Below are 27,234 nucleotides of genomic sequence, written 5' to 3'. Positions count from 1 at the left end.
CAAAAAAAAAAAAAAAAAACAGAAGAGGAAGGAATTCTTCCAAACACGTTTTACAAGGCCAGCATTACTCTAATATGAAAACCAGATAAGCATACAACAAAAAAAGAAAACTATAGGCCAATATTCTTCTTTTAAAAAAAAATTAAATCTATTCTATTTATTACTTGTTTTTTGCAGTACTGGGGATTGAACCCAGGGCCTTGTGCATGCTAGGCAAGTGCTACTTGAGCCATACCCCAAAGGTCATTATCTCTGATGAACATAGATGCAAAAATCCTCCACAAATAACTACCAAACTAAATCACAATAACACATTAAAAGATTATATACTATGATCAAGAAGGATTCATCTGAGGGATGTAAGGATGGTTCAATATATGCAAATCAATAAATGTGACAAAAGCCACAGGTCACCTCATGTGATAAAACCCAACATCCCTTCATGATAACAAACATTAAAAAAAATCAGGTACAGAAGGAAGGTACCTTAACATGATAAACACCATTTATACGAAGTAGGGAAAAACTGAAAGCTTTAGCTCTATGATCTGGAACAAGACAAGGATGCCTATTTTCACCACTTTTATTCAGCACTGTGCTGGAGGCCTAGCCAAAGTCATCAGGCAAGAGAAAGAAAGGACACCCAATTTGGAAAAGAAGTCACACTGTCACTTTGCGGATGGTATCTTATACACAAAATCCCAAAAAAAGCAACTAATAAAACATTCGAATATTGATTTTAGCAAATTGCAGGGTATAAAATCAATATACAAAAGTCAGCATCACTGTTGTATGTCATCAGTGAATTATCTGAAGTAGGAATTAATAAAGTGATCCCATTTACAACAGCTCTCCAAAATAAAATATCTATGAATAAATTTAACCAAAGAAGTGAAAATTTTCTACAATGAAAATAAACACTGATGAAGGAAATTGAAGAGTACACAAAAAACTAAAAAGACATCCCATGTTTGTGATTTGGAAGAATCAATATTGTTAAAATTGACCAAAGTGACCTACAGAATCAATGCAATTCCTACCAATATAGCAATGATATTCTTCATAGAACTAGAAATAGTGACTCTAAAATTCATATGGAACCATTAAAATTCCTGAATAAGGCCAGGCATGGTGATGCATGTCCGTAATCACAGCACTCAGGAGGCTGAGGCAAGAAAATCAATAGTTCAATGCCAGCCTAGGCTACATAGTAAGACCTTGTCTCAAAAATAAAAAAATCATAAATGGCTAAGACAGTTTGAGCAGAGAAGAACAAAGCAGACAGTAGGCATTATACTGACTGACTACAGAATTACAGTAATCAAAACAGCATGGTATTGGCAGAAAAACAGATATAGATACACAGACCAATGGGATGAGATAGAGCCAGGAAGTAAACCCATGCATGTATAGCAAACTAGTTCAACAAAGATAAAAAGAATACACACTAGAGAAGCAATGGTCTTCTCAATAAATGGTGCTAGTAAAACTGGATGTTCACATGCAGAAGAATAAAGCTAGAGATCCCTATCTCTCACCAGCTACAAAAAATCAACCCAAAATGGATTAAAAACTTAAATGCTTCAGGACAGTAAAATGGGCAAAGATTCTTTTGGGACAAGATTCCCAAAGCTTAAGAAACAAAAGCAGACGAGAGGGATTGCATCAAACTAAGAAGCTTCTGCACGACAAAGGAAGCAATCAGTCAACATGGTACAGAGACAACCTACAGAATGTTTGCAAGCTGTACACTTGACACGGGGTTGATATCCAGGATACATAGAGAATTCTAAAAACTCAATAGCCAAAAAAAAAAAAAGAAGGGGGGGGCAGCAGACATGAATAGATATTTCTCAAAACAAACAAATCAAAAAACAAAACCCAAGAGCCAAGAGGTACATTTAAAAATGCTTAACATTACTCAACATCAGGGAAATCAAAAGCAAAATGAGATATCATATCACCTCACTAAGAATGGGTATTATCAAAAAGACCAAAGATAACAAGTACTGATAAGGGTGGAGGAAAGGAAACCCTTGCACACTATTGGAGGGAAAGTGAATTAGTACAGCAACTATGGAAGCCTCTCAAAAAATTAAAAATAAAACCACAATATGGTCCAGCAATCCTACTACTGGGTATAAATCCAAAAGAAATGAAATCAGTATGTTGAAGAGACATCTGCACTCCCATGTTCATTTAGCACTCTTTACAACAGCCAAGAGATAGAAACAACCTAATTGTGTATCATCTGATGAATGGATACAGAAAATGTGGCACACAAAATGAAATAATATTCAGACATAAAAAGAATGAAATCCTGTCATTGCAGCAACATGGATGGAACTGGAGATCATTATGTTAAGTGAAAAAGCCAGGCACAAAAAGACAAGTAATGAATGATTTCACTCATGTGTGGAATCTAAAAAGGTTGGCCTCTTATCAGTTGACAATACAATGGCAGTTACCAGAGGCCAGGGATAATGTGTGGAGGGGGAGGGATGGAGAAAGGTTGATGCATGGGTACTAAGTAACAGAGAGGAGCAAGAAATTCTAGTATGCTACGGCATATTAGGATGACTGTAGATAACAAAAATGCAGTGAACATTTGAAAAACCTAGAAGAGTCAGGCGCTGGTGGCTCACACCTATAATCCTAGCTTCTTGGGAGGCTGAGATTGGGAGGATAGTGGTTCAAGGCCAGCCTGGGCAAATAGCTCATGAGACCTCCACCTCCAATATAACCCGAGCAAAAATGGACTGGAGGTGTGGCTCAAGTGGTAGAGTACCTGTTTGCAAGTGTGAAGCCCTGAGTTCAAACCCTGATCTGCCCCTCAAAAAAAATCTAACTAGGAATTTTAGGCAAGTAGACTAAAGTAGAAATGGACCCAGAACAAGAAACTTCACCTTCATTGATACAGAAAGGGAAGTGGTAAAATTCAACCTTATTTTTAATAAAACATTTACTAAAATAGAAATAGAATTACTTTAATTTGATAAACTTATGTTCCGGAAGCCTACAGTAAACATCAGAAAAAAGGAAATGCATTATCTTTAAGGGTCAACAAGTCAAAGGGGTCCAATTTTACCTCCACTATAGTTTAAAAATGGGAAGTATTTTGTAACTTTCATTATTTTCAGGTAGTATCATCTACATAGAAGAATCTATAGACTCGAACTATTAGAACAAGCTGCAGTGTAAACTAAGCCAACAAAAATTATTCTCCTATACATTTCTCTATATAAACATTAATCAATTAAAGATATAATTAAAATAAAAACTCTTGGGCTGGAGGTAGGCTCAAATGGCAGAGCACTTGCCTAACAAGTGCAAGGCCCAAAGTTCAAATCCCACTCCTGCCCCCAAAAAGAAAAAAAAAAAATAGCTGGGAGCTAGTGGCTTACACCTGTAATCCTAGCTACTTAGGAGGTAGAGATTAGGAGGATTGTGGTTCAAAGCCAGCCCGGGTAAATGGTTCACAAGACCCTATCTCGAAAAAAATCCATCACAAAAAAAAAAGGGCTGGTGGAATGGCTCGAGATGTAAGCTCTAAATTCAAGCCTAGTACTGCAAAATAAATTAATAAATTAAATAAAATAAAAACTCTTTAAGTATCTAAGAATTTTAAAAACTTTTTGTTAAAGTACTAAAATACACACAGAAAAGCACATGAATCACGTTGAAGAATTTTCACAATTGAACACACATGCATAACCTAGCCCAAGAAGAAATAGCACCTGGAAGCCTTGCGCAGACTCAAGGGACAAGACTATCCTGACACCTAGCACCAGGTAAGTTTTGCCTGTTTTCAAACTTTAGAAGTAGGTGCCTATAGTATGTATGTATGTGTGTACATATTTTTTTTTGACAGGGTCTTGCTATGTAGCCCAGGCTAGCCTCAAACTCATGATCCTCCTGCAACAGCCTCCTGAGTGCTAAGACTGTAGGCTTGTGCAACCGTGCTTGGTTTAGTATGTATACTTTTTAAAATTAAAATTAAAAGGAAGAGATTAATCCCAAAAGGGATTAGTATGACACATATTTGCAAGAAACACCAACTGTGAGTCAAATGAAATTACTGCCATTTGAAAAATGGCCACAATTTAAGTTGGTGGCTGAAGCACATTCAAACTTAAGGAGACTGAACTGGGGGAGTCACAAGACCTGGTTTTTGAGCTCACTTTTGTCATTTACTGTGTAACTCCAGGCAGGTTGGCTAATACTTTGCTTTCCCCCTAAAATTATCATGTACACAGTGAAAGTATGTTATAGAGCCAGACAAATATATCATGCATTAAATGAAGTCAAAATCAGTTGTTTTCTTGGAGTTGTTTGCCAACTACATTAACAAACCCAAACTGCTGACTGTTATAAATGAAACCAAGGCCTCCCCTTTATTCAACTAAACTAATTAATTAACAAAAAAGTATCCATCAGATGTGGAATGGCAAAGTTAGTTCTGCCTCTATTTTAAAAACAGAGAAAACAATATAGATATTTTCTATATTGCCCTTCAATTCTCTCAAAACAAATCTCTCAAAGCTAAGCTCTAGCCATGTTTAAAAAAAAAAAAAAGACAAGTCACTGGGCGTCAGTGACTCACACCAGTAATCCTAGCTACTTGGGAGGCTGAGATCATGAGGATCTTCAAGACCAATACAGGCAAACAGTTCTTGAGATCTCATCTCCAAAATAACCACTTCAAAATGGACTAGAGGTGTGGCTCAAGTGGTAGAGCTGTACAAGGGTGAAACCCTCAGTTCAAACCCCAGTCCCACCAAAAAAAGAAAAAACCAAAGTCAAGTCCTAGTCCACTTTTTTCCTTAAACAATGTAAGAAGAATACAAACCTCAGCCACAGTACTACGAATACCATCCACCACCTGCTCAAAATCCACCAAGCTGAAGAGTGGCTGCTGCTTGAGCCGATGGAGCTCTGCAGCAAAAGTGTCCTCCTGGTTCTTCAAAATGGACCCTGCATAATAGGAAGGTACTGTCAAAAGAGGAGGAGACAGCCAGGCCAGGTAAGGGCTCTGGAGAGGGCAGCAGCTTCTCAGGCAAACCTGTCAGACTGTGCAGCTCTTGCAGTCAACTGCTGCTCCAGTTATTCTGACCAGGCCTGCTTTGGGCCACCAAATATGAAAGAGACTTGCCCAGATGCGGCATACTGGGCAAGGAGATTCCTACCTTTTCTAGTGAGGTTCACATTTTGATTCTCAAACATCTGAACAGATTCTCCAACAAAGAGGATTTTTTCAGCAACTCTCACTGGAATGTACGATGGCAAAATTTCTACCCGTAGGGAAAACTGCTTCAGAGATGGTGCCAGCATGTTCTCTTCCTCTATCAGGCGCTAGTCAAGGAAATAACCAGACTGAGATGACCAAAAGGACGAGAAAACATCCAGTAACCTTCCCAACTCTTTTCTACAAGCACTGCAAATATGGTAAATCTGAGGTTGCACAATTCTTAAATCACCAGCATTTCATTTCCAAGCAGTAGCGTAATGGTGACATTTTTACCATTAGGATTTTAGTACTCACTTTGCCTTTGCTACTGTGTAAAAGCTTGGGTTGTTGATCCGCTTCCTTACTTGTACAGGGAAAGACTTAGCTGGCATTTTTTCAGGTCTTATACATTTGCTGTTCTGTTCCTCAGGCCCTATCCCAGACCCTCTTTTTCTCTTGCTCTACACTCTTCTGAGACAATCCGATCATCCTCTGTGGCTCCGCCAGGCATCATGATAGACATTTAAAATACTTTTAGGTCACAAGCCTCTTTGCAATTATAAAAGTTTAGACCTTTCAGACAAATGAACAAACAGAACATTTCAGAGAACCTCCTGCCCATCCATGGACCCTAGGTTAACTGAGCTATAACTAATGACTCCATATTCAGACTCAAAGCATGCTACATTGCTTTCATGAGGCCCAGGCTCAACCTACTGGACATCCACAGGTTCCTCAAACTCAACATGCCCCAAATTAGACCCATCTAGGACTGGGGATAAAGCTCAGTAGTACAGCACTTGTCTGGAATGCACGAGACCTGGCTTTGAGCCCCAACACCAGCAATATACATTCTCTTTCATCACTACTTGCCTAGCTACTGAAGGCAGAAACTTTCCTTTGACACATAGCCAACCAGTCACGATAGCTGTTGATTCCATCTCCTAAACCTCTCTCAAATTCCCTTCTTCATATTCATTGCTTCCACCCTTGGCACTATTATTTCTCACCTAAGTTCCCTCAATACTCTTTTAACTGGTCTACTTACCTCTAATCTTGATTTTTTTGTTTTGTTTTTTTTTGGTGGTACTGGGGTTTGAACTATGGGCCTCATGCTTGCTAGGCAGGCTCTTTCCTACCTGAGCTTTCTACCAGCTCTAATCCTGATTTTTAATAAGTGATTCTCCATACAGCATCCAGAGTGATCTTTATAAAGTCTGATCATGTGACTCTGTGGTCTAAAACTCCTCAATGGCTACCAGCTCTTTTCAGGTTCAAGTTCAAATTCCTATTGTTTACAAGGGCCTTTATGATATTTCTTCTGCTTAAATCAACAGCTTCATCAACTGCCTCCTGCCCTCTCCCGCTCTGACACCTCACACCTTGTACTTCAATTTTACTTGACCATATCAATTGAATTACTAGTGATCCCCAAATGAGCTACATCCTTCATTATTCTCTTCCTTTATATACAATATTCCCTATGCTTGAACATGTCTTGACCTCTCTTTCCAAACTCTTTGCAATACAGACCTACAATTCACTGAAACGTCCACTCTATAGTTACTCCAAGACCCTCCTCTAAGAAATGTTCCAAGAATGTTCTTTTTCAGAACATTTGTTATATTGTAATATAACTGTCTACTTTTCTCTATCATCCACTATAGGTTTCTTTACGACAGCCAGGCATGGGTGATTTATGCCTGTAATCATAGCTACTCATGTAGCAGAGATCAGGAGGATCACAGTTTGAGGCTAGTCCAGGTTTTTTTAAAAAAAGATAAAACCCTATCTCAAAAATACCCAACATACACATAAACAAAAAGAGCCAGTGGTAGAGCACTGGCCTAACAAGTGTGAGGCCCTGAGTTCAAACCCCAGTAGCACCAAAAAATTTCTTAAGATATTTTTGTCCATGTAGCTGTGACACCTAGACCAGTACCTAACACGTAACAGGCATTCAATGAAATATAACAGGATAAATGAGTAACTGGATGGATAGATGGACAATACAGGATTTTAAGGAGTCTATTCAAAACTCCAAACCACATTCAAGTATTATATTTTAAGAACTTTTGAAAATGCCACAATGTACCCCTACCCAGCACCAAAAAAAAGACAAAACTTCAAATCAAATTTGAAACTATAAGGTAGCTAATATTTGTAAAGCCAAGACTTACTATTAACCTTGCAAATCCATGTAATGTGAAAAGGGGAAACAAAAGGATTTTCACAATCATATTTTCTATTTTGTAGTTTCACACTAGTTAAGAGAAAGCCCAATGTTTACATCTAAGGCTGGACATATGGCTCAAATGGTAGAGTGCCTGCCTGCCTAGCAAGTGTGAAGCCCTGGGTTCAAATGCCAGTAACACCAAAAAAAAAAAAAAAAAGAAAGAAAAAGGTCAATGTTTACATCTTAAGAATTTTATTGAAAATGGTAACTAGAGGGAGGAAGCAGAAAGCGTGCTTCCTAAAGTAAAATCATTGAGAGACACTGGAGATACATCTTACAGGAAAAACACTGAGAAGAGGCAAAACTCCAACTCCTCCACACCCCCAGCCCATGTGTAGCATCCCCACTCCACGTTAAATGGAGAAACCAGGAAGGCTCCCACGACGCCAGACGCCAGCTCCTACCCGCTGGAGAGACGCAGACCACCAGGTGAGCTAAGTGGTAAGCGGTACTCCCACAAACAACCCTGGGCCAGATCAACATAGCCCCCTAGACAGACTGACCCCCACCCAGGGAAAAAAAGAGAAAGAAAACAAACTGAATAAACAACAACAAAAGACACATAGCAAAGAGGGCGGGGTGCCCTGAGCACTGAAGGGGGGAGGGGCAATCCCTCACGGAACTGCAAATAAACAAGCTGGCCAGAGAAAGCAGGAGCAGCTGCCCCCACCCAGCAACCTTGGAGCAGGAAAGCTTGTAAAAGTGGCTGTGTGAGGAAAACTCTACTGGAGAGGTGGGAAGGGACACTTCCCATGTGAACTGTAAATAAACAAGTCCACCGGAGAAAGCCAGTGCAGTTCACCTCCCCCAATGTGCTTGGAGAGGGGAAAACTTGTAACATTGGCGGTGGCACCCAGGAGAATTCTAAATAAACAAAGCCTGCGGGCGGGGGGCGGGGGGCAGGTGAGTGCTAAGCTCACTCCTGACATCTGCATAAATAACGCCTCCAGCAACAGCAGGCTGACAGCAGCGGGCAGTTGAGCCACAGCCTCAGGTAGCCATTCACAGAACTGTCTGCAGACTCTTTTTTTTTTTTCCTTTTTTTCCTTTTCTCTTCCTTTGATAAGACAACGACTGAACTACAACCTCATGCTGACTTACTGAAACTGTATTGCATTTGAACTTGGGATATTTTGTTGTGTTTTGTTTTTTTTTGTTTGTTTTGGTTTTTTGCTTTTTTTCCCCTTTGATGAGACAACAACAGAACTTCTGAGACACCATCTCCAGAAATGGATGCTGAGGGACAAACACCAAAATTATTAGGACAGAAACTTTACTGCAATTGAACTTGGGGATTTTTTTTTTAAATCCTCTCTCTCTCTAATGCCTGTTTAGCTTACTGCTGATTATACACTACCTCTCCCTGTTTATTTCTTTGACACTGTTTTGTTTTTTACTAGTTTTTTTGTATTTCCCTTTTTCTTTACCTTCTTTGCTTTCCCTCTCCTTTCACCCTTCCATTCTAGATATCACCTTGTTATTATTACAAGCTAGAATATACTTAATTGCACACAGTACAGGGACAGTAACAATAGCAAGGGCAATTATGGGAAGATGGAAAAAAGAGGGAAACCAGTTTCCCCCCAGCAATAAATTAGTACAGGAACCAGAGGGAAATGAAGAAAACAGATACCCAGATCCTGACTCCAACAAAACGAAGATAAACTATGCCAAAGAACCCAATGAAGCCCACAAGAACAACCTGAAAGAAGATATATGGCAAGTAATCAATGAGAATTTTATAGAGATGATACTGGATATGGTCAACCAAAATGTACAGGAGACACTCAAGAAATTCCAAGACAACAAAAATAGAGAATTTGAGAAAGCACAAGAAGAAATAAAAGAAACCACAGAAGCACTGTATAAACACCAAAGTGAAACAAAGAACATGATTAATAAAGAGATAAATGAACTCAGGAAGAAAATAGACATATTAAAGAGGAAGGGACTCAGGATATGGAAAACCTCAGAAAAAAGATCGAAACAGAATTGGCAAAACAAAATGGAAGGCCAACCCAGGAGAATAGAACAAACAGAAGATAGAATCTCAGAACTCGAAGATGAAATGATAATTAAAGAAAACTGAAGAACTATTACTTAAAACTCAAGACCTGTGAAAAGAAAATGCAAGAACTCACTGACTCCATCAAAAGGCCAAACCTGATAATCACGGACATTGAAGAAGAAGAGGTGCAAGCAAAAGACATGTGTAATATATTCACCGATTACAGAAAACTTCCCAAACCTAGAGAAATCTATGCCCATACAGATACACGAAGCCTCCAGAACCCCAAACAGACTGGATCAAAATAGAACTACTCCATGGCATGTTATCATAAAAACAGTAAGTACAGAGATTCGAGAAAGAATATTGAAGGCTGTAAGAGAGAATAAACAAATAACATACAAAGGTAAACCCATCAAAATCACAGCAGACTTCTCAACAGAAACATTAAAAGCAAGAAGAGCTTGGGGTGAGGTCTTCCGGGCACTGAATGAAAATAACTTCAACCCTAGGATACTCTACGAGCAAAACTATCATTCAAAATAGATGGAGCAATAAAAGTCTTCCATGATAAGCAGAAACTAAAACGATATGTGACCACAAAGCCACCACCACAAAAGATTCTTCAAGGGATTCTGCACACAGAAAGTAAAACCGAACATAACCATGAAAGGGCAGGCAGTTCCAAATGACAGGAAAAGAAAAAGCAAGAAAGTAGAGAGTAACACTGATTTAGGTACACACAATCAAACCTTCAAACAACTAAGACAACTAAATGACAGGAATCACCACATACCTATCAGTACTAACAATTAATCTTAACGGACTTAATTCACCCATCAAAAGGCACCATTGACATAATGGATTAAAAAGGAAGATCCAACAATTTGTTGTTTACAGGAGACCAATCTCACCGACAGAAATAAGCATAGGCTTAGGACGAAAGGCTGGAAGAAGATTTACCAAGCCAATGGCCCCCGAAAACAGGCAGGAGTAGCAATACTTATCTCTGACAAAGTAGACTTCAAACCTACATTGATCAAATGAGATAAAGAAGGACATTCCATACCAATAAAAGGGGAAATAGACCAAAAGGAAATAACAATTATCAACCTATATGTACCCAATGTCAATGCACACAATTCCATCAAACATACCCTGAAGGACCTAAAAGCATATATTAACTCCAACACAGTGGTCATGGGAGACTTTAACACCCAATTATCATCAATAGATAGGTCATCCAAACAAAAAAATCAATAAAGAAATCCTAGATCTAAAATATACCATAGATCAAATGGACCTAGTTGTTATCTACAGAACATTTCATGCAACTTCTACACAACATACATTCTTCTCAGCAGCCCATGGAACCTTATCCAAAATAGATCATATCCTAGGTCACAAAGAGAGCCTCAGCAAATATAAAAAAATAGAAATTATACCATGCATTCTCTCTAATCACAATACAATAAACCTAGAACTCAACAACAAAAATAAAGACAAAAAACATGCAAACAGCTGGAAACTGAATAACTCATTACTTAATGAACAACAGGTCATTGAGGAAATAAAAGAGGAAATTAAAAAGTTCCTGGAAGTCACTGAAAATGAAAACACAACCTACTGGAACCTATGGGACACAGCAAAGGCAGTCCTGAGAGGAAAGTTTATAGCCATGAGTGCATATATTACAAAGACTGAAAGATCTCAAATTAATGATCTAATGCTACATCTCAAATTCCTAGAAAAACAAGAACAAGCAAATCCCAAAACAAATAGAAGGAGAGAAATAATAAAAATAAGAGCTGAAATCAATGAAATAGAAACCCAAAATTCCATATAAGAATTAATGAAACAAAAAGTTGGTTCTTTAAAAAAATAAACAATATCGAAAGAGCCCCTAGCAAACCAGACTAAAATGAGGAGAGAAAAAACCCAAATTAGTAAAATCAGAAATGCAAAAGGGGAGATAACAACAAACACCATGGAAGTCCAGGGACTACTTTGAGAACCTATATTCAAATAAATTTGAAAATCTTAACTAAATGGACAGATTTCTAGATACTTATGATCATCCAAAACTGAACCAAGAGGACATTAATCACCTGAATAGATCTATAACACAAAATGAAATTGAAGCAGCAATCAAGAGGCTCCCTAAAAAGAAAAGTCCAGGACCTGATAAGATTCTTTGCTGAATTCTATCAGACCTTTAAGAAGAACTGATACCAACCCTCCTTACAAAATAGTCAGGGAAGGAAAACTGCCTAACACATACTATGAAGCCAGTATTACACTTATCCCCCAGGCAAAGACACCTCCGAAAAGGAGAACTATAGGCCAATGTCCTTAATGAACACTGATGCAAAAATCCTCAATAAAATAATGGCAAACCGAATTCAACAACACATCAAAAAGATCATTCACCACAACCAAGTAGACTTCATCCCAGGAATGCAGGGGTGGTTCAACATATGCAAATCAATAAACGTAATAAACCACATTAACAGAAGCAAAGACAAAAACCACTTGATCTTCTCAATAGATGCAGAAAAAGCCTTTGATAAGATCCAACACCATTTCATGATAAAAGCTCTAAGAAAACTAGGAATAGAAGCAAAGTACCTCAACATTAGAAAAGCTATATATGACAAGCCTACAGCCAGCATTATACTTAACGGAGAGAAACTGAAACCATTCCCTCTAAAATCAGGAACCAGACAAGGATGCCCACTATCTCCACACCTATTCAACATAGTACTGGAATTCCTAGCCAGAGCAATTAGGCAAGAAGAAGGAATAAAAGGAATACAAATAGGTAAAGAAACTGTCAAAATATCCCTATTTGCAGATGACATGATCCTATACCTTAAAGACCCAAAAAAACTCTACTCAGAAGCTCCTAGACACCATCAATAGCTATAACAAGGTAGCAGGATATAAAATCAACACAAAAAAATCATTAGCATTTCTATACACTAATAATGAACAAACTGAGAAAGAATATATGAAAACAATTCCATTTATAATAGCTTCAAAAAAAATCAAATACCTAGTGTAAACTTAACAAAGGATGTGAACAACCTCTATAAGGAAAACTATAAACCTCTGAAGAAAGAGATTGAGGAAGACTATAGAAAGTGGAGAGATCTCCCATGCTCATGGATTGGTACAATCCACATAGTGAAAATGTCTATACTCCCAAAAGTAATCTACATGTTTAATGCAATTCCCATCAAAATCCCAATGACATCCATCAAAGAGATTGAAAAATCTACCATTAAATTTATATGGAAACACAAGAGGCCACGAATAGCCAAGGCAATACTCAGTCAAAAAAGAACAATGCTGGAGGTATCACAATATCTGACTTCAAACTATATTACAAAGCAATAGCAATAAAAACAGCATGGTACTGGTACAAAAACAGACATGAAGACCAGTGGAACAGAATAGAGGACCTAGAATGAAGCCACATGACTATAACCAACTTATCTTTAACAAAGGTGCTAAAAATACACGATGGAGAAAAGACAGCCTCTTCAACAAAAACTGCAGGGAAAACTGGTTAGCAGTCTGCAAAAAACTGAAACTAGATCACCCGATACCAATATTAACTCAAAATGGATCAAGGATCTTAATATCAGACCCCAATCTCTAAAGCTGGTACAGGAAAGAGTAGGAAATGCCTTGGAATTAATAGGTATAGGCAAGGACTTTTTCAATGGAACCCTAGAAACTGAGCAACTAAGAGATAGCATAGATAAATGGGACCTCATAAAACTAAAAAGCTTCTGCTCAACAAAAGAAATGGTCTCTAAACTGAAGAGAACACCCACAGAGTGGGAGAAAATATTTGCCAGCTACTCATCAGACAAAGGACTGATAACCAGAATATACAGGGAACTCAAAAAACTAAATTCTCTCTACATGAACGAACCAATAAAGAAATGGGCAAGTGAACTAAACAGAACTTTCTCAAAAGAAGAAATTCAAATGGCCAAAACACATGAAAAAATGCTCACCATCCCTAGCAATAAAGGAAATGCAAATTAAAACCATACTAAGTTTCCACCTCACCCGTTAGAATAGCCATCATTAGCACCACTAACGACAGATGTTGGCGAGGATGTGGGGGGTGAAAATGAACCCTCTTACACTGCTGTTGGGAATGTATACTAGTACAACCACTCTGGAAAAAAATTTGGAGGCTTCTTAAAAATCTAAAGATTGATCTACCATAGGATCCAGCAATACCACTCTTGGGGATATACCCAAAAGAATGTGACACTGGTTACTCCAGAGGCACCTGCACATCCATGTTTATTGCGGCACTATTCACAATAGCCAAGTTATGGAAACAGCCAAGATGCCCCATTACTGACGAATGGATTAAGAAATGTGGTATCTATACACAATGGAATTTTATGCAGCCATAAAGAAGAATGAAATATTATCATTCGCAGGTAAATGGATGGAACTGGAGAACATCATTCTGAGTGAGGTTAGCCTGGCCCAAAAGACAAAAATCGTACGTTCTCCCTCATATGCAGACATTAGATCAAGGGCAAACACAACAAGGGGACTGGACTTTGATCACATGATAAAGCAAGAGCATACAAGGGAGGTATCAGGATAGGTAAAACACCTAAAAAAGTAGATAGCATTTGTTGCCCTCAACGCAGAGAAACTAAAGTGATAGTTTAAAGCAACTGAGGCCAATAGAAGGGGACCAGGAACTAGAGAAAAGGTTAGTTCGAGAAGAATTAACTTAGAAGGTAACACACATGTACAGGAAAGCAATGCGAGTCAACTCCCTGTATAGCTATCCTTATCTCAACTAGCAAAAACCCTTGTTCCTTCCTATTATTGCTTATACTCTCTCTTCAACAAAACTAGAGATAAGGGCAAAATAGTTTCTGCCTGGTAGTGAGGAGTTGGGAAGGTAAGGGAGGTAAGGGAGGAGGCAGGGGAAGGGGGGCGAAATGACCCAAACATTGTATGCACATATGAATATAATAAAAAAAAGAAAAAAAAGAATTTATTGAAGGTAGCCAAGTATCAGCAAAAGATGAGTTAGCTATAGATTTTCTTGACTCATGATAGGACTACTCTGGATTTACTTTTTTTTTTTTTTGTGGAACTGAGGTTTGAACTCAGGATTCTGTGCTTGCAAAGCAGGTGTTCTACCACTTGAGCCACACCTCCAGTCTATTTTGCTCTGGTAACTTTAGAGATGGGGTCCATGAACTATTTTCCCAGGCTGGCCCTCAACCACGATCCTCCCAATCTCAGTCTCCCAAGTAGCTAGGATGACAGGCATGAGCCACTGGTGTCTGGCTGTGCTGGACTTCTTGCTGCAATCTTACCAAGTCCTGGAGCTCTCTCAATTGTTTTCCTGTCAGTCCCCCAATGCCCAGATCCTCCTCGTCCTCTTCTGGCTGGGCACTGGTATTACCAGAAGATGGACCCTGTTTGATGAAGAACTCTTCATACTGGTCCAAAAGAAGTCCATGGAGCATCCAGGCTGAGAGCTGTTTATACATGACCCCATGACATACAGCTAGGATTCTAAGGAGAGAAGAAAGCAAGAGCCTTAGACGTCCACCAGAAAATATCAAACCCTGCCATTGCCACAGAGTTCATTTTTTAAACTGCTACAGGATAAAGAGAGGACTGAGAATTTGGTGAGTCACAGGAAAAGTAAGTGTATGATTTTGACTTAAATGTTTGTGAATAACTTGGTGATTAAGTTTCCATTCCATTCTTGCAGACTTAAGTTTGAATTGTTCAGTAAATATTCAGATAGTGTTTTTTAAAAGGAGAAACATTTTCTTTCCTTTATTGGTATAAAGTAAGTTTCAAAACTGATGAGTCCTGTTAAAATTAAATGGACTTAATAGAGTGCTAACAGTCCTGAATTTATTTTCTTTTTGTTGGGATCACATAGGAAAGAAGGTTCAGTATGTGTCAGGTAGACATGACAATGTATTATCTAACAAAATGCAGCAATGAAAATAAAATGCAGAAAGGTTGTTGGGGAAAAGGATATTGAGATGTTCTCAAGGACAGTCCATCAGATAGCATATTAATTAGAAAGAGGAAGTAATACCTCTACAGTGGAGTGATCTGACATCTAACAACAAAACCAAGTGATCAAATCACAATAGCAGCAATGGGATGACCTTACTTTCTGTGCCTGCTGATATCATGGAATGGGAAATAATATCACCCATGTTAGTATTCTTGTCAAAAATGTTTATCTTGAATCTAATCACAGGGGATGAATCAGATAACTTTAGATTGAGGGACATTCTACAGACAACTGGTAAGGGCTCATTATTACCAAAAGCAACACCAAAAGGCAAGGGTTCTAAATTAAAGGAGACTAAAAAAAAACCATGGCAATCAAATGCAAATTGATTGGACAGAATTAGAAAAAAAGAACAGCTGTACTGGACTTTTGGGGAGAAATTAAGGAAATCTGGATATATTCTAAATATCGTATTATTGAATTAATGTTACCTTTCTTGAATATAAAACAGTATTGAAGTTACATGGGCAAATGCCTTTTTTCTAAGATACAAGCTAAAGTATTTAGGGGCTAAGTGTTGTTATGACTTAACAAAATTTTGGCGCACATCTGTGTATATTTCACACATATGTACGGAAGGAGAAAGAAAAAGATAAATGTAGCAAAATCTTAACTAAAGGATATACAAGTCTTTTATTGTACTATTTTTTCAACTTTTTTGTAGGTTTGAAATATTTCAAGATAAAAAGTTGAGGGATTGGAGACATGGTTCAAGAGGTAAAGCACCTGTCTTGTGAGCTCAAGGCCCTGAGTTCAAACCCCAGTATTGCCCCGCCCCAAAATACACAAGCGTTTGAGACTACTACTTATAGTATACTAACTGAATGGAGTATTTCATCTCAAAAAAAAACAAATGGGAAGTCGTTTATATATATGGCTACCTGAGTCTGTGCTCTATAAAATTTGGTTCCTGAAAATATGTAATAAGTATGTACATAACATGCAAGGCCCTAGGTTTGATCCCTCACACAGCAAAAAATAAAAATATGGATGTATCATACTATCTATGTAAGATTTTATATTCTACTCATAAAAGTACACTGGAGGAATAAGTTCCTACAGCATGTTCTGGAAATTTTCCTATTGTTCTGACAGTTTATTTGTGCAGTGGTAACAGTGAAGATTAAGAGTTTCAAAGGGCCTCAGAGACTAGCTACCATAATTTTGCAATTCATCCCATATTCCTTTTAACAACAACAAAGAGAGAAATGGGAAAATCAAACAGACAGCCTTTGATCACACTGTACTGTTTTTTTTGATGGTACTTGGCATCAAACCCAGGGCCTTGTACATATCAAATGCTCTACCACTGAGCTACATCCCTAACACATATATTTTTATATACTTATAATCATAAGACAAGTATAATTTTATGCCGTTTTTTAATAAGGATTATAAAAGATATTTTGACACATGGTATTTATAATTTAATGGCTTTATAGTCTATCAAGTGACTATATCCATATATATATATGTATACACTTTTATTTATGTTGTGTTGGGGATACATTGCGATACTTACAAAAGTTCTTAACAATATATCAATATATCATACTTGAATTCACCCCCTCCATCATTCCTTTATCCCCCCACCCCCATTCCTGGAATACTTTTAACAGGTTTCACTTTTCCATTTACATACATGTGTACACAGTATTTGCACCACAGTCACCCTTCTTAACCCTTTTGCCACACACCCCCCCCGCCCCACCGCCACTGCTACCAACCCTCCAGATAGGACCTGTTCTGCCCTTCTGTTCTCTGATTTTGTAACTGAAAAAAATGACATTTTTGTTTGCTTAAGATAGCTGTACAGGGAGTTTCCTTGTGACATTTCCATGTATGTATGTATTTTAACTTGAATTAGTGAATGTATGTATGTATTTTTACTTGAATTAGTTCATTTCTATTTTTTTCCTTTCTATCCTAGTCCCCTTCTAATGGTGATTTCAACAGGTTTAAAAATTCTATATTCATTCTTGTATAGGAAGTACATCAACCATATTCACCTGTTTAAAAATTTTTGATGTAAATATATATATATATATATATACATACATACACACACATATATTCATTTATTCACACGTGCATACATTGTTTGAGTAATTTCTCCCTACCCGCTCCCCTAACCCCTCTATCCCCCCTCATATTTACCTTTTTAACTTCCTTCTTTTAACCCTCCCTCTCTCATATGTGATCTCCCCTTAGCATGACCTGTTTTTCAAAACTGCTGTATTTGTATTAGGTCCATATTACACATATGAGAGAAAACGTGACCTTTGGCCTTCTGAACCTGGCTAACTTCACTTACGATGATGTTCTGCGGTTCCATCCATTTACCTGCAAATAACAAAATTTCATTCTTCCTTATGGCTAAATAAAATTCCACTGTATCTGAATACCACATTTTCTTAATCCATTCATCAGTAGTGGGGCATCTTGGCTGTTTCCATAGTTTAGCTATTGTGAATAGTGCTGCAATAAACAAGGGCATGCAGGTCCCTTTACTATGACCTGACTTACGTTCCTTCAGATATCCCTAGGATTGGATTGCTGGATCATATGGCAGTTCTATTTTTAGTTTTTTGAGGAGCCTCCATACTGTTTTCCATAGTGGTTGTATCATTTACATTCCCACCAACAGTGTTCCTTTTTTCCCACATCCTTGCTAACATTTGTTGTTGCTTGTGTGAGGAGTGAGGTGGAATCTTAATGTAGTTTTGATTTGCATTTTCTTTAGGGATATTGAGCATTTCATGTGTTTTTCGGGATAGTGAACATTTCATGTGTTTTTCAGCCATTTGGACTTCTTCCTTTGAAAAAGCTCTGTTCAGTTCATTTGTCCTTTTCTTCATTGGGTCATTGATTTTTTGGAAGTTCAGTTTTTTTAGCTCTCTGTATATTCTGGTTATTCATCTCTTGTCAGATGTATAGCTGGCAAAGATTTTCTCCCATTCTGTGAACAGCCTCTTTAATTTGGTGACCACTGTTTTTTCTGTTGTGCAGAAGTTTTTGCACAACAGAAGAAGTTTCAGTTCTTATAGTAAGACCCTTAATTCACTTTGATACTTGTACAGGGTGAAAGACATGCATGTAGATATCCAGTTTTCCCAGCAACATTTGTTGAAGAGGCTGTCTTTTCTCCATTGTATGTTTTTGGCACCTTTGTCAAAAATCAAGTGGGCATAGCCTCATGGATTCATATCTGGGTCTTCTATTCTGTTCTACTAGTCTCCATACCTGCTTTTGTGCCAGTACTATGCTGTTTTTATTGCTATGTCTCTGTAGTATAGTTTGAAGCTGGGTATTGTGATACCTCCAGTGTTGCTCTTTTGGCTCAGTATTGTCTTGTCTATTCACGGTCTTTTGTGCTTCCAAATGAACTTTAAGGTTGAATTTTCAATCTCTGTAATGAATGTCACTGGAATTTTGATGAGGATTGCACTGAACATGTAGACTGAATAGTCATTTAAGTGACTTACATCTTTATTTTTCTTTTATACCTAGTAATTTCCTAATTTGCTGATAAAACATTATGGGATAAATATTTTTAAGGATCATGATGTAAAAACATGGGCTACTCAAATACACGTTTAAACATGGCAAGCAATATCTGGCCATGTAATGGGAATCCTACAAGGATAATGAAATCCAAACTTAAAAAGGATCGCCTTGAGTTTGTCTTGGTAGCAAAATCCTGGCTTTGATACTTTACTTCATAACCCTCTCTTTGCAATGCCTTGAGCCATCACAGGGATTTCCTGGGCTTCTCTGCTCATGAGGCTTTCTATCCTGGTCATAACTTTCCTCTGAGGGATACCTCAGAGGACCTGAAAAGAAAACATGTGAGAAGTCACTTGACCCACCCCCCATTCTATCCCCAATCCCTAAGTAAGCCATAACTTACTTTTCTAATGCACTTCGAACTGGAGGCAAACCCCCACAGCTGTGTTTGTAGACTGTTTCCAGGATTTGACAACCATGAATCTGTGGAAATATAGCCTTGTCAAACTGAATTACATTTTAACAATTCATACAACATAAACTCATTCTATAGTCAACAGAAAGGGCACAATTCAGGAGATATATATTGGGGACATATTGTATGATAAGAAATCTGTATAGTGCTTCCCAAAGGCAATCCCCTCTCCTGCCAGCATCATCAGCATTACCTATGGACTGGGCAAAAACACAAATTCTCAGATAGGGCCCACAATCTGTGTTTTAACAAGCTCTCCAGGTAATCTAATGCACAATAAATTATGAGAACAGATGCACTGAAGAAACCAGTAATGTAGAGCTGGAATTCCAAATGCAAGGAAAAGTCTTTATTGCAGGTAAAGGGACAATTCAGACTACTTATGAGGTATATGCTTTCCCCCAACTTCACTGCCTCCATGTCCTTCAGGCTTCTTTTTAATTAATTACTTTGAAGTATAATTTATGTATCTTAAATTCATCCATCTTACATATATTATTTAACATCTTTTATTAGTAAATTTAGAGCACTGTGCAACAACCACAATTCAGTTTTACAACATCCCATCAGTCCAAAAATAACACACCTCGTGCCTGTTTGCCATCAGTTCCTTTCTCACCCTCAGCCCATGCTCTTGATCACCTCGTTTTTAACTCTGTAGAGCATTAGCACACTAGTTTCTCTACCACCATCCTAGCAGGAAAGAAGATTCACCCATCTGCAATCCCTCTATTCACTTCCCACTCTCCTTCCTATACAAATGAAAGCTGAAAGTCAACTGAGATGTGTAGCTAGGTGTGGAACCCTGTGCTCTCACCATTAAGTCTCCTCCCTGTGTTTTGAGAGATTGCTTAGTGGTTAAGAGCATAGTCTTTGGGGTCAGATAGACTGTTTATAACCCAGTTCTACCATTTACTTGCACCTGTGTGACCCTGAGCACATTCCTTAGCCTATTTAATCTATTAGAGAATTGAACATGCATGTAAAGCACTTAGCACAGTGCCTGGTATAGGCCGAGTGCATGATAAAAGCTGGATGTTGTAATGTAACAGGGCAATCAGTTCTGCAAAGCACCTCTTGACTGGTTTTTTGGTTGGGCATAGCATGAATGTAGCACTTAAATGTCTGTACTCACACAGGAAAAAATAAAGTAGCAATGTGGTAAATTAATTAATCAACTAGCTATATTCATCAAGGTGAACATTTTTAGATATGTAGGGTTGAGCTGAGTTTTAGGGTTTAAACTCAGGGTTTTGTGCTTGTTAGGCAGGAGCTCTACCACTCGAGTTATGCCACAGCCCAAGCTGAGCATGTTTAATCCATTTGGTCCAATATGGATTGATTTACCAGGAAAGCAGATTCTTCTTCTAATGTGAACCTTAAAGCATTTATTCTTCAGCATTATTAACTCTGCCCAGAAAAGATCATCTCATGACACTAACTTTTCAATGCATATGATGTCAATCTGTGATGACAACAACAGGAATATTTAACAAAATAAGCTTCTGTGGTTTCACGTAGTGAGTTACTAATTCTCACAAAACTGCCAGCACCTTAACCATAAACCTACCACCTTCTTTCTTTCTAAGGACTAACTTTCTACTTCTCCTCAAAATCTTTACCCAACAGTTCTAAGCCCTTATTGCAAATTGCTGTCACCTCCAAACATCCACAGCATTTTGATCTTTCTTGGGCGCATCTATTAACATTTCTTTTGCTTTCCGAACCACAAGGTGCTTATAGACAAGATGACATTTTATTTTTGCATTCCTGACACTTAATATGATAAGCAAGTGGATATTGTGTTTTTTTAAGTTAGGAATCATTAATAGTACGAGGGGTTTTCACTGAAAATTCCATAGATGTGTACAGTGTACTTGGAACAAGTTCACCCCCTCTATTATATTCCCATTACCATCCTCCCTCTTCCCATTTTTCAAATAGTATTTGGGTGGGTTTCATTATGCTATCTTCACATATATATATATATATATATATATATATATTCTTCATATATATACATATTCTTCATATATATACATATATATACATATACATATATATATATATAATACACTTTGGTCCTCTTTACCCCCAGCATCCTCTCCTTTTCCCTTCCTTCCTCCAACTGATTCCCTCCCCCACATTCCCTCTTTTATACTACACACCATCATTATTATTATCATTATTCTGCATATGAGTGAAAACATGCAATATTTGGCTTTCTGAACTTGGCTTACTTTGCAAGCAGATATTGTTGAATGAATAAATTAACAAGTAAAAAGTAAGGAAAACCAGAGTCTTCTAAAAAGACTGTAAGACAACATTAATTATTAATATTTCATTGGTGCTTAACAGAGCAAAAGGAAAATGGGAAGTGCTTACCTTTTGACTCTTAATTTGCTCTACTACAACCATCACAGAGGGAAAAAGGAGCTGGAACTGCAATGAAGAGATTAAGAGTATGTAATCAAATGCAGGGGCCAAAAAACACCTTAGGAATTGTTTTTGTTTCTGAATAGTCCAACTTAAAATAACACGGCAACACTACAGAACAGTCAAGATCTTATATCCTAAATCAATGTGATGTCAGGATTAGCTGCAAACAGGAAGAAAATGTCAGACAGAAGCAGTTTCTACTTCTGAAGCTGGCATAATTGTCAATATTGATATCAACAGAGCATTCATATAAGACTAAATTAACTAAATTTAAACTAAATTCAGAACTCTTTAAGCAGTTCCTGTCCAGCAAAACATAAAATGAACAAAACAAAATGTTGGGCTCTAACACCTTAAGGAAAAATGTTCTTAAAATAGTGCCATAAATTAAATTATTTCAACCACAGGAACAGATTGCAAGGCATTTTGTTATTTGGGCAGCTTACCTGATCTAAAGAGTAATTGACATGTGATATAGAGAGATGAGGGTCAGCCAGGAACTGCAATAAAAACACTGTGATTAGAGCTCCACATCAAAGAACCTGAATCAATTTGAGCTATGAAAACTAGAAAATCTGATTAAGACTAATCTGTTGTTAGTCTTAGGTTCAACAGAAATGATAATTTATAGAAAATTATTATGATTTTTAGTTGATAAAGAAACCAAAGCCAAGAGCTCTTACAAACTCATTCAGGAACCTCTGCCATGATCTGTAAGCCACTTGGATCATGGCTTGGGCAATCACAGAACACTGTACCCCTCCAGTCTTGCAGAAAATAGCTTATTATTAACTAACGACACTCCTCAAAGGCCACGTCATATTCAAGAACAAGCTTTAATCTGCTGTCCCACAGATATTGTTTCCTGTATCTTCTCTTTCTCACCTCTTGTTCCAAATCAAGCAGTGCTTGACGATAAGGCTGCAAAACTGAATCCAACCCTGTGCAGAAGGCCCTCAGGTAGATTCCATGTAACCCACCTTGTCCCTGCTGAGATGGATGGTGATCCTGAAATGAAACAAAGAGAAGTCAACTTCTCAGGACCTGAAACCCAAGGAAGACATTATCCCTTATTACTAATGTTGTCTTTGCTTACATAATTCCATATCAAAGCAGTGTTTCAATGAGAAGAAACCCCTGTTGAAGATAAAGACTTCTGAGTGATGATATTTTAAAGTCTGGTAATACTTTAATTTTCCAAGCAGCCCCAGATGTTACAAACAACTAGGTTGTACTCTCTAATGTCAATGGAGATCTTTCTATAACTCAATTCTGACCTTACCATTCCCAGCTTAAAACCCTTTGGTGTTTTTTTTTATGTCCCAGAATAATATCCAAATTCTTCTACATGGCATACAAAAACTTCTGCATTTTGACTTTCACCTATTTCTCCAAAATTGTTTTTACTCCTTCCAACTAATATCATTTGTAGACTACTCACAGTCTACCAGATGTACCTTGCTTCTATCTCTTGCTCCTGTGAATTTGGTCTTGTGCTCCACTCACAGCTGCATACCTCATCTTTCTGACAAGCACTCTTCTTGCAAGACCCAGCTTAAGCACTTCTTGTCTGCAAATCGCTTTCAAAGTCTCCCTAGGGAATTATTAGTTCCACATTGTTGCTTTCATTTCTATTTAGTGTTTGAATTGTACTTTTATTTAGAGGTACTTTTCACTAGACCAGAGCTTCATAAAGACAAGGACCAGAATTTACTCATCTTTGTATCTCAGCACAGTTCTTTGAATAGAGGGTAAATAAATATTCACTAAATAAATAAAATGACCTTAATCCTTCTCTTAATGCTCTTTCTCTTGCCTGGCTTGGCAATTCATCAAGAACACGAGTCTGATAGCAACATGTGGGGTTGTAAGACCCTTGTCATGAGGTTGGTTATATACAAATATGGCTTTTTTTGTGGTACTGGAGTTTGAACTCAGGGTCTCATGATTGCTAGGCAGGTACTGTACTACTTAAGCCATGCCTCTAATCCTTTTTGCTTTTAGTTATTTTTCAAATAAGGTCTGTGGTTTTGCCTGGCTGGCCTGGGTTGTGATCCTATTTTTGTCTTCCACATAGCTGGGATGACAGGGATGAAGTGCCATGCCCAGCTGGCTTGTTTTTTTGCAGGAGCTTCTTATATAGTTTTATATGGGGGATTGCAGTCAACAATTGTCTAGAGGGTATGATAGATGATCAGCCTCTCTGACTATGTACTGATTTGAGTGATTCGGGTTCTGGTGGTGGTAGTTAGCATAGCAGAACTCAGCAACAAATTGGTAGGAAGGTTGGGCTCAGGGGTTAGAAAGTGCAGTGTATCCGAGGATGCTGCAAAGGATACTAGTAGTTCCCAAAGACAAATGTTCACAGCTACACTAAGAACAGCATGGACATACAGTGAAACAGAGCAGCCTTGCTTATGGCCCGCCAATTTTGTTTTGATCTTGTGTCATTCTAGAAAACTGGATGTCTTCATTTATCACAAAATGAAAGAGAAAATATGTATTATACTTTTCCCAAAAAAAGGTATTACAGTTATCTTTAGAATTTGGAAAAGTAGGAACTCCCATACTATACAAGATAAAAACCACACACATATGAATAGAGGACAGGCTTTTTAAAGCATTATATACAAGAAAACAATTGAGATCTTGCCTTCACTTGAGAACTTCCAGTGATTCATAAATTCAGAATATTTCCGGAAATTCCTAACTTGTCACACATGAATCACCACTGAATTCACCGAAAGCCTGGCAGTGCTCTCGAGGCACACACCCTGAGACCAGGACCCACCTGTTGCTGCACGTGGCCTGTGTACTGTTCAATGAACTCAGTGAAGCGCATGTAGTCGGTGCCAAGCCGGCAGAGTCGATTCAGGACGCAAGTCTCACTGGGGTGGAGAAATGGGAAGTCCTGGGACACCTGCAAGAAGAGTGACAATAGCAAAAACAACTGATGCCTGCTAGGCACTGCCCCACATTCTTTGGGGTGCTTCAAATGCTTCATGCTGTCTTCTCCTTTCTTACTATTTTTCTCTTCTTTACTTAAGTTGCCCACTTAATGTTAGTTAAGTTCTGGTAACCAGGTATTTCCAAACTCCTATGATGGTAGTGTTCCCCATCCTGACTTAATTACTTGCTTCTTAAAATAGGAAATATGTGGTGAAGAAGTCAAACAATACAAGATGCTATACATTAAAAAATAAGTCAACCAGACTCACGGTGTGACTCAAGGAGAGTACTTGCATTGCAAGTGTGAGGCCCTGAGTTCAATCCCCAGCACCTCAGGAGGAAAAAAAGTCAATGTCCCATAGGCAGCCACTATTATCTGTTTCTTATGCAATCTTTGGGGAATACCCTATAAAGACATGAGACTTTTGATTTGGTCACAACAAAGTCTCTTTAGCAATATTGTTCAAACTAGAGCTTATAGACTTCAAGGGTTTCTCAGACATAATCTCAGGACTTACAAATTATTCATGAAATTTTGGGGGTTGTTTGGTTGGTTCAAGACAGGGTCTTGCTATGTAGTCCAGGCAGGCCTGGAACTAATGGTCCTCCTGCCACAGCTTCCTGAGTGCTGGGATTTATAGGTGTGTGCTACCACACCCAGCTTGCATTTGTATTTTTAATTTAAGTAAAGGCCAAATGATAGCCTAATCTGCTATGTAAAGTTTCACAGTGCAAGTTGAAAAAAGTAGTGGAAGAATGTATTTGTTCAACTTAAAAAAAAAATACACAACATAAAAAAACTACCATTTTAACCTTTTTTTTTTTTTTTTTTTGTAGTGCTGGGGATTGAACCAAAGGCCTTGTGCATGTTAGGCAAGCGCTCTACCACTGAGCTACAGCCTCAGCCCTTGGTAACCAGTTTTAAGCATACAGTCCAATGGCATTAGGTGCATTTACACTGTTGTACAACCATCACCACCATCCACATCCAGAACTTTTCATTTTCTCAAACTGAAACCTTGTACCCACTAAACATACCCCTAGCCCCTGGCAACAATCACTGTACTTTCTGTGTTTGTAAGTTTGACTCCTCAAGATACCTCACGTTAAGTGCAGTCATACAGTATTTGTTCTTTTGTATCTGGCTTCCCTCACTTAGCATAATGTCCTCAAGGTTCATCTATGTTGTAGTATCTGTCAGAACTTCCTTTCTTTCCATTTTATCTATCCAGTCATCCCTTGATGGACATGTGAATTGCTTTTACCTTTTAGCTACTGCGAATGATGCTCTATGAACACAGGCGCAAAAATATGTTAAGTCTTTGCTTTCACTTCTTTTGGGAATACACCCAGAAGTGGAAATGCTAGAGCATAATAGTAATTCTAAGTTTAATTTTTTGAGTAATTTCTATTCCGTTTTCCATAGTCACTGTACCATTTTACATTTCCACTAGCAGTATACGAGGATATTAATTTCTCTACAACCTCACCCATACTTGTTATTTTCTGTTATTTTTCATAGTAGCCATCTAAATAGATGTGGTATTTCACTGTTTTGTTTGTATTTCTCTAATGATTAGTGATGTTCGAAATCTTTTCATGTGCTTACTAGATATTGGTATGGCAGATACAAATGGAGAATCAAGCAACTTCTAATGAACATCTACAATAACCCAGTCACTGCAATAAAATGACAAATGAACAAAATCCTATAATACTCCTGATCTCTGCCTCCTGAGTATCTAGGACTATAGGTGTGAGCTACCAGCACCCAATCTATGTGCAACTTTTTATTAACAAGACAACTCTACCAGTGATCAATGATACCCCTTAAAACTGGCATTTGACTATTCCTTATTGACAGAGTTTTAGAAAAGTTTGTCTAACTATCCTGAAACAGCAAACAATACCTTGAAGCTGATACCATTTTATACAACACTTACATAAACAGGCATTCTGTACATTAAAGTTACTGAAGTCAAAACAGAAAATACAGAGCCAGATCTGTAGCTACCTCATTCTATTAAGCTCAATGTTGCAAACTTAGTTTGAGCAAAACATTATATTGCATTAGACCTGTGTTTCTCAGTTGGGACAATTTTATACCCCAGGGGACACTTGACAATGTCTGCAGACATTTAGGTTTCCACAGTTGGAGGAATGTTATTGGGATCTGGGTAGAGACCATAATACTGCTTAACGCCTTACCATGCACTAGACAGCACCCACAACAAAGAATTATTCAGCACAAAATACCAATAAAACCAAGGTAGAGAAACCTTGCATTAGAGTAGTA

General features: G+C 37.9%; 1 protein-coding gene across 7 annotated transcripts in view; it reads right to left on the bottom strand.

Moving 5' to 3' along the window:
• The window catches only part of Tubgcp4 (tubulin gamma complex component 4), a 45,451-nt gene that overhangs the window by 16,110 nt on the left and 2,107 nt on the right, over positions 1 to 27,234 (bottom strand). For 6 of the 7 annotated variants that reach the window (XR_012445437.1, XR_012445438.1, XR_012445436.1 and 3 more), the window contains exons 2-9: positions 24,781 to 24,909; positions 22,875 to 22,997; positions 22,436 to 22,489; positions 21,936 to 21,992; positions 19,479 to 19,558; positions 14,844 to 15,045; positions 5,187 to 5,352; positions 4,850 to 4,974 (exon numbers count right to left, since the gene is read on the bottom strand). Coding sequence is in view for 4 of the 7 variants with exons in the window: in XM_020178906.2 (XP_020034495.1) it covers positions 4,850 to 4,974; positions 5,187 to 5,352; positions 14,844 to 15,045; positions 19,479 to 19,558; positions 21,936 to 21,992; positions 22,436 to 22,489; positions 22,875 to 22,997; positions 24,781 to 24,909 (936 nt within the window). In the remaining 3 variants the exon portion in view is untranslated. The remainder of the gene's footprint in view (positions 1 to 4,849; positions 4,975 to 5,186; positions 5,353 to 14,843; positions 15,046 to 19,478; positions 19,559 to 21,935; positions 21,993 to 22,435; positions 22,490 to 22,874; positions 22,998 to 24,780; positions 24,910 to 27,234) is intronic. The other variant, XM_020178904.2, reaches the window with a different exon arrangement.

The sequence above is a fragment of the Castor canadensis genome, chromosome 2 (assembly GCF_047511655.1).
Source record: "Castor canadensis chromosome 2, mCasCan1.hap1v2, whole genome shotgun sequence".
Classification (NCBI taxonomy): Eukaryota; Metazoa; Chordata; class Mammalia; order Rodentia; family Castoridae; genus Castor; species Castor canadensis.
The sequence above is the reverse complement of the archived record's forward strand: the minus strand, read 5'-3'. Positions and strand labels throughout refer to the sequence as shown.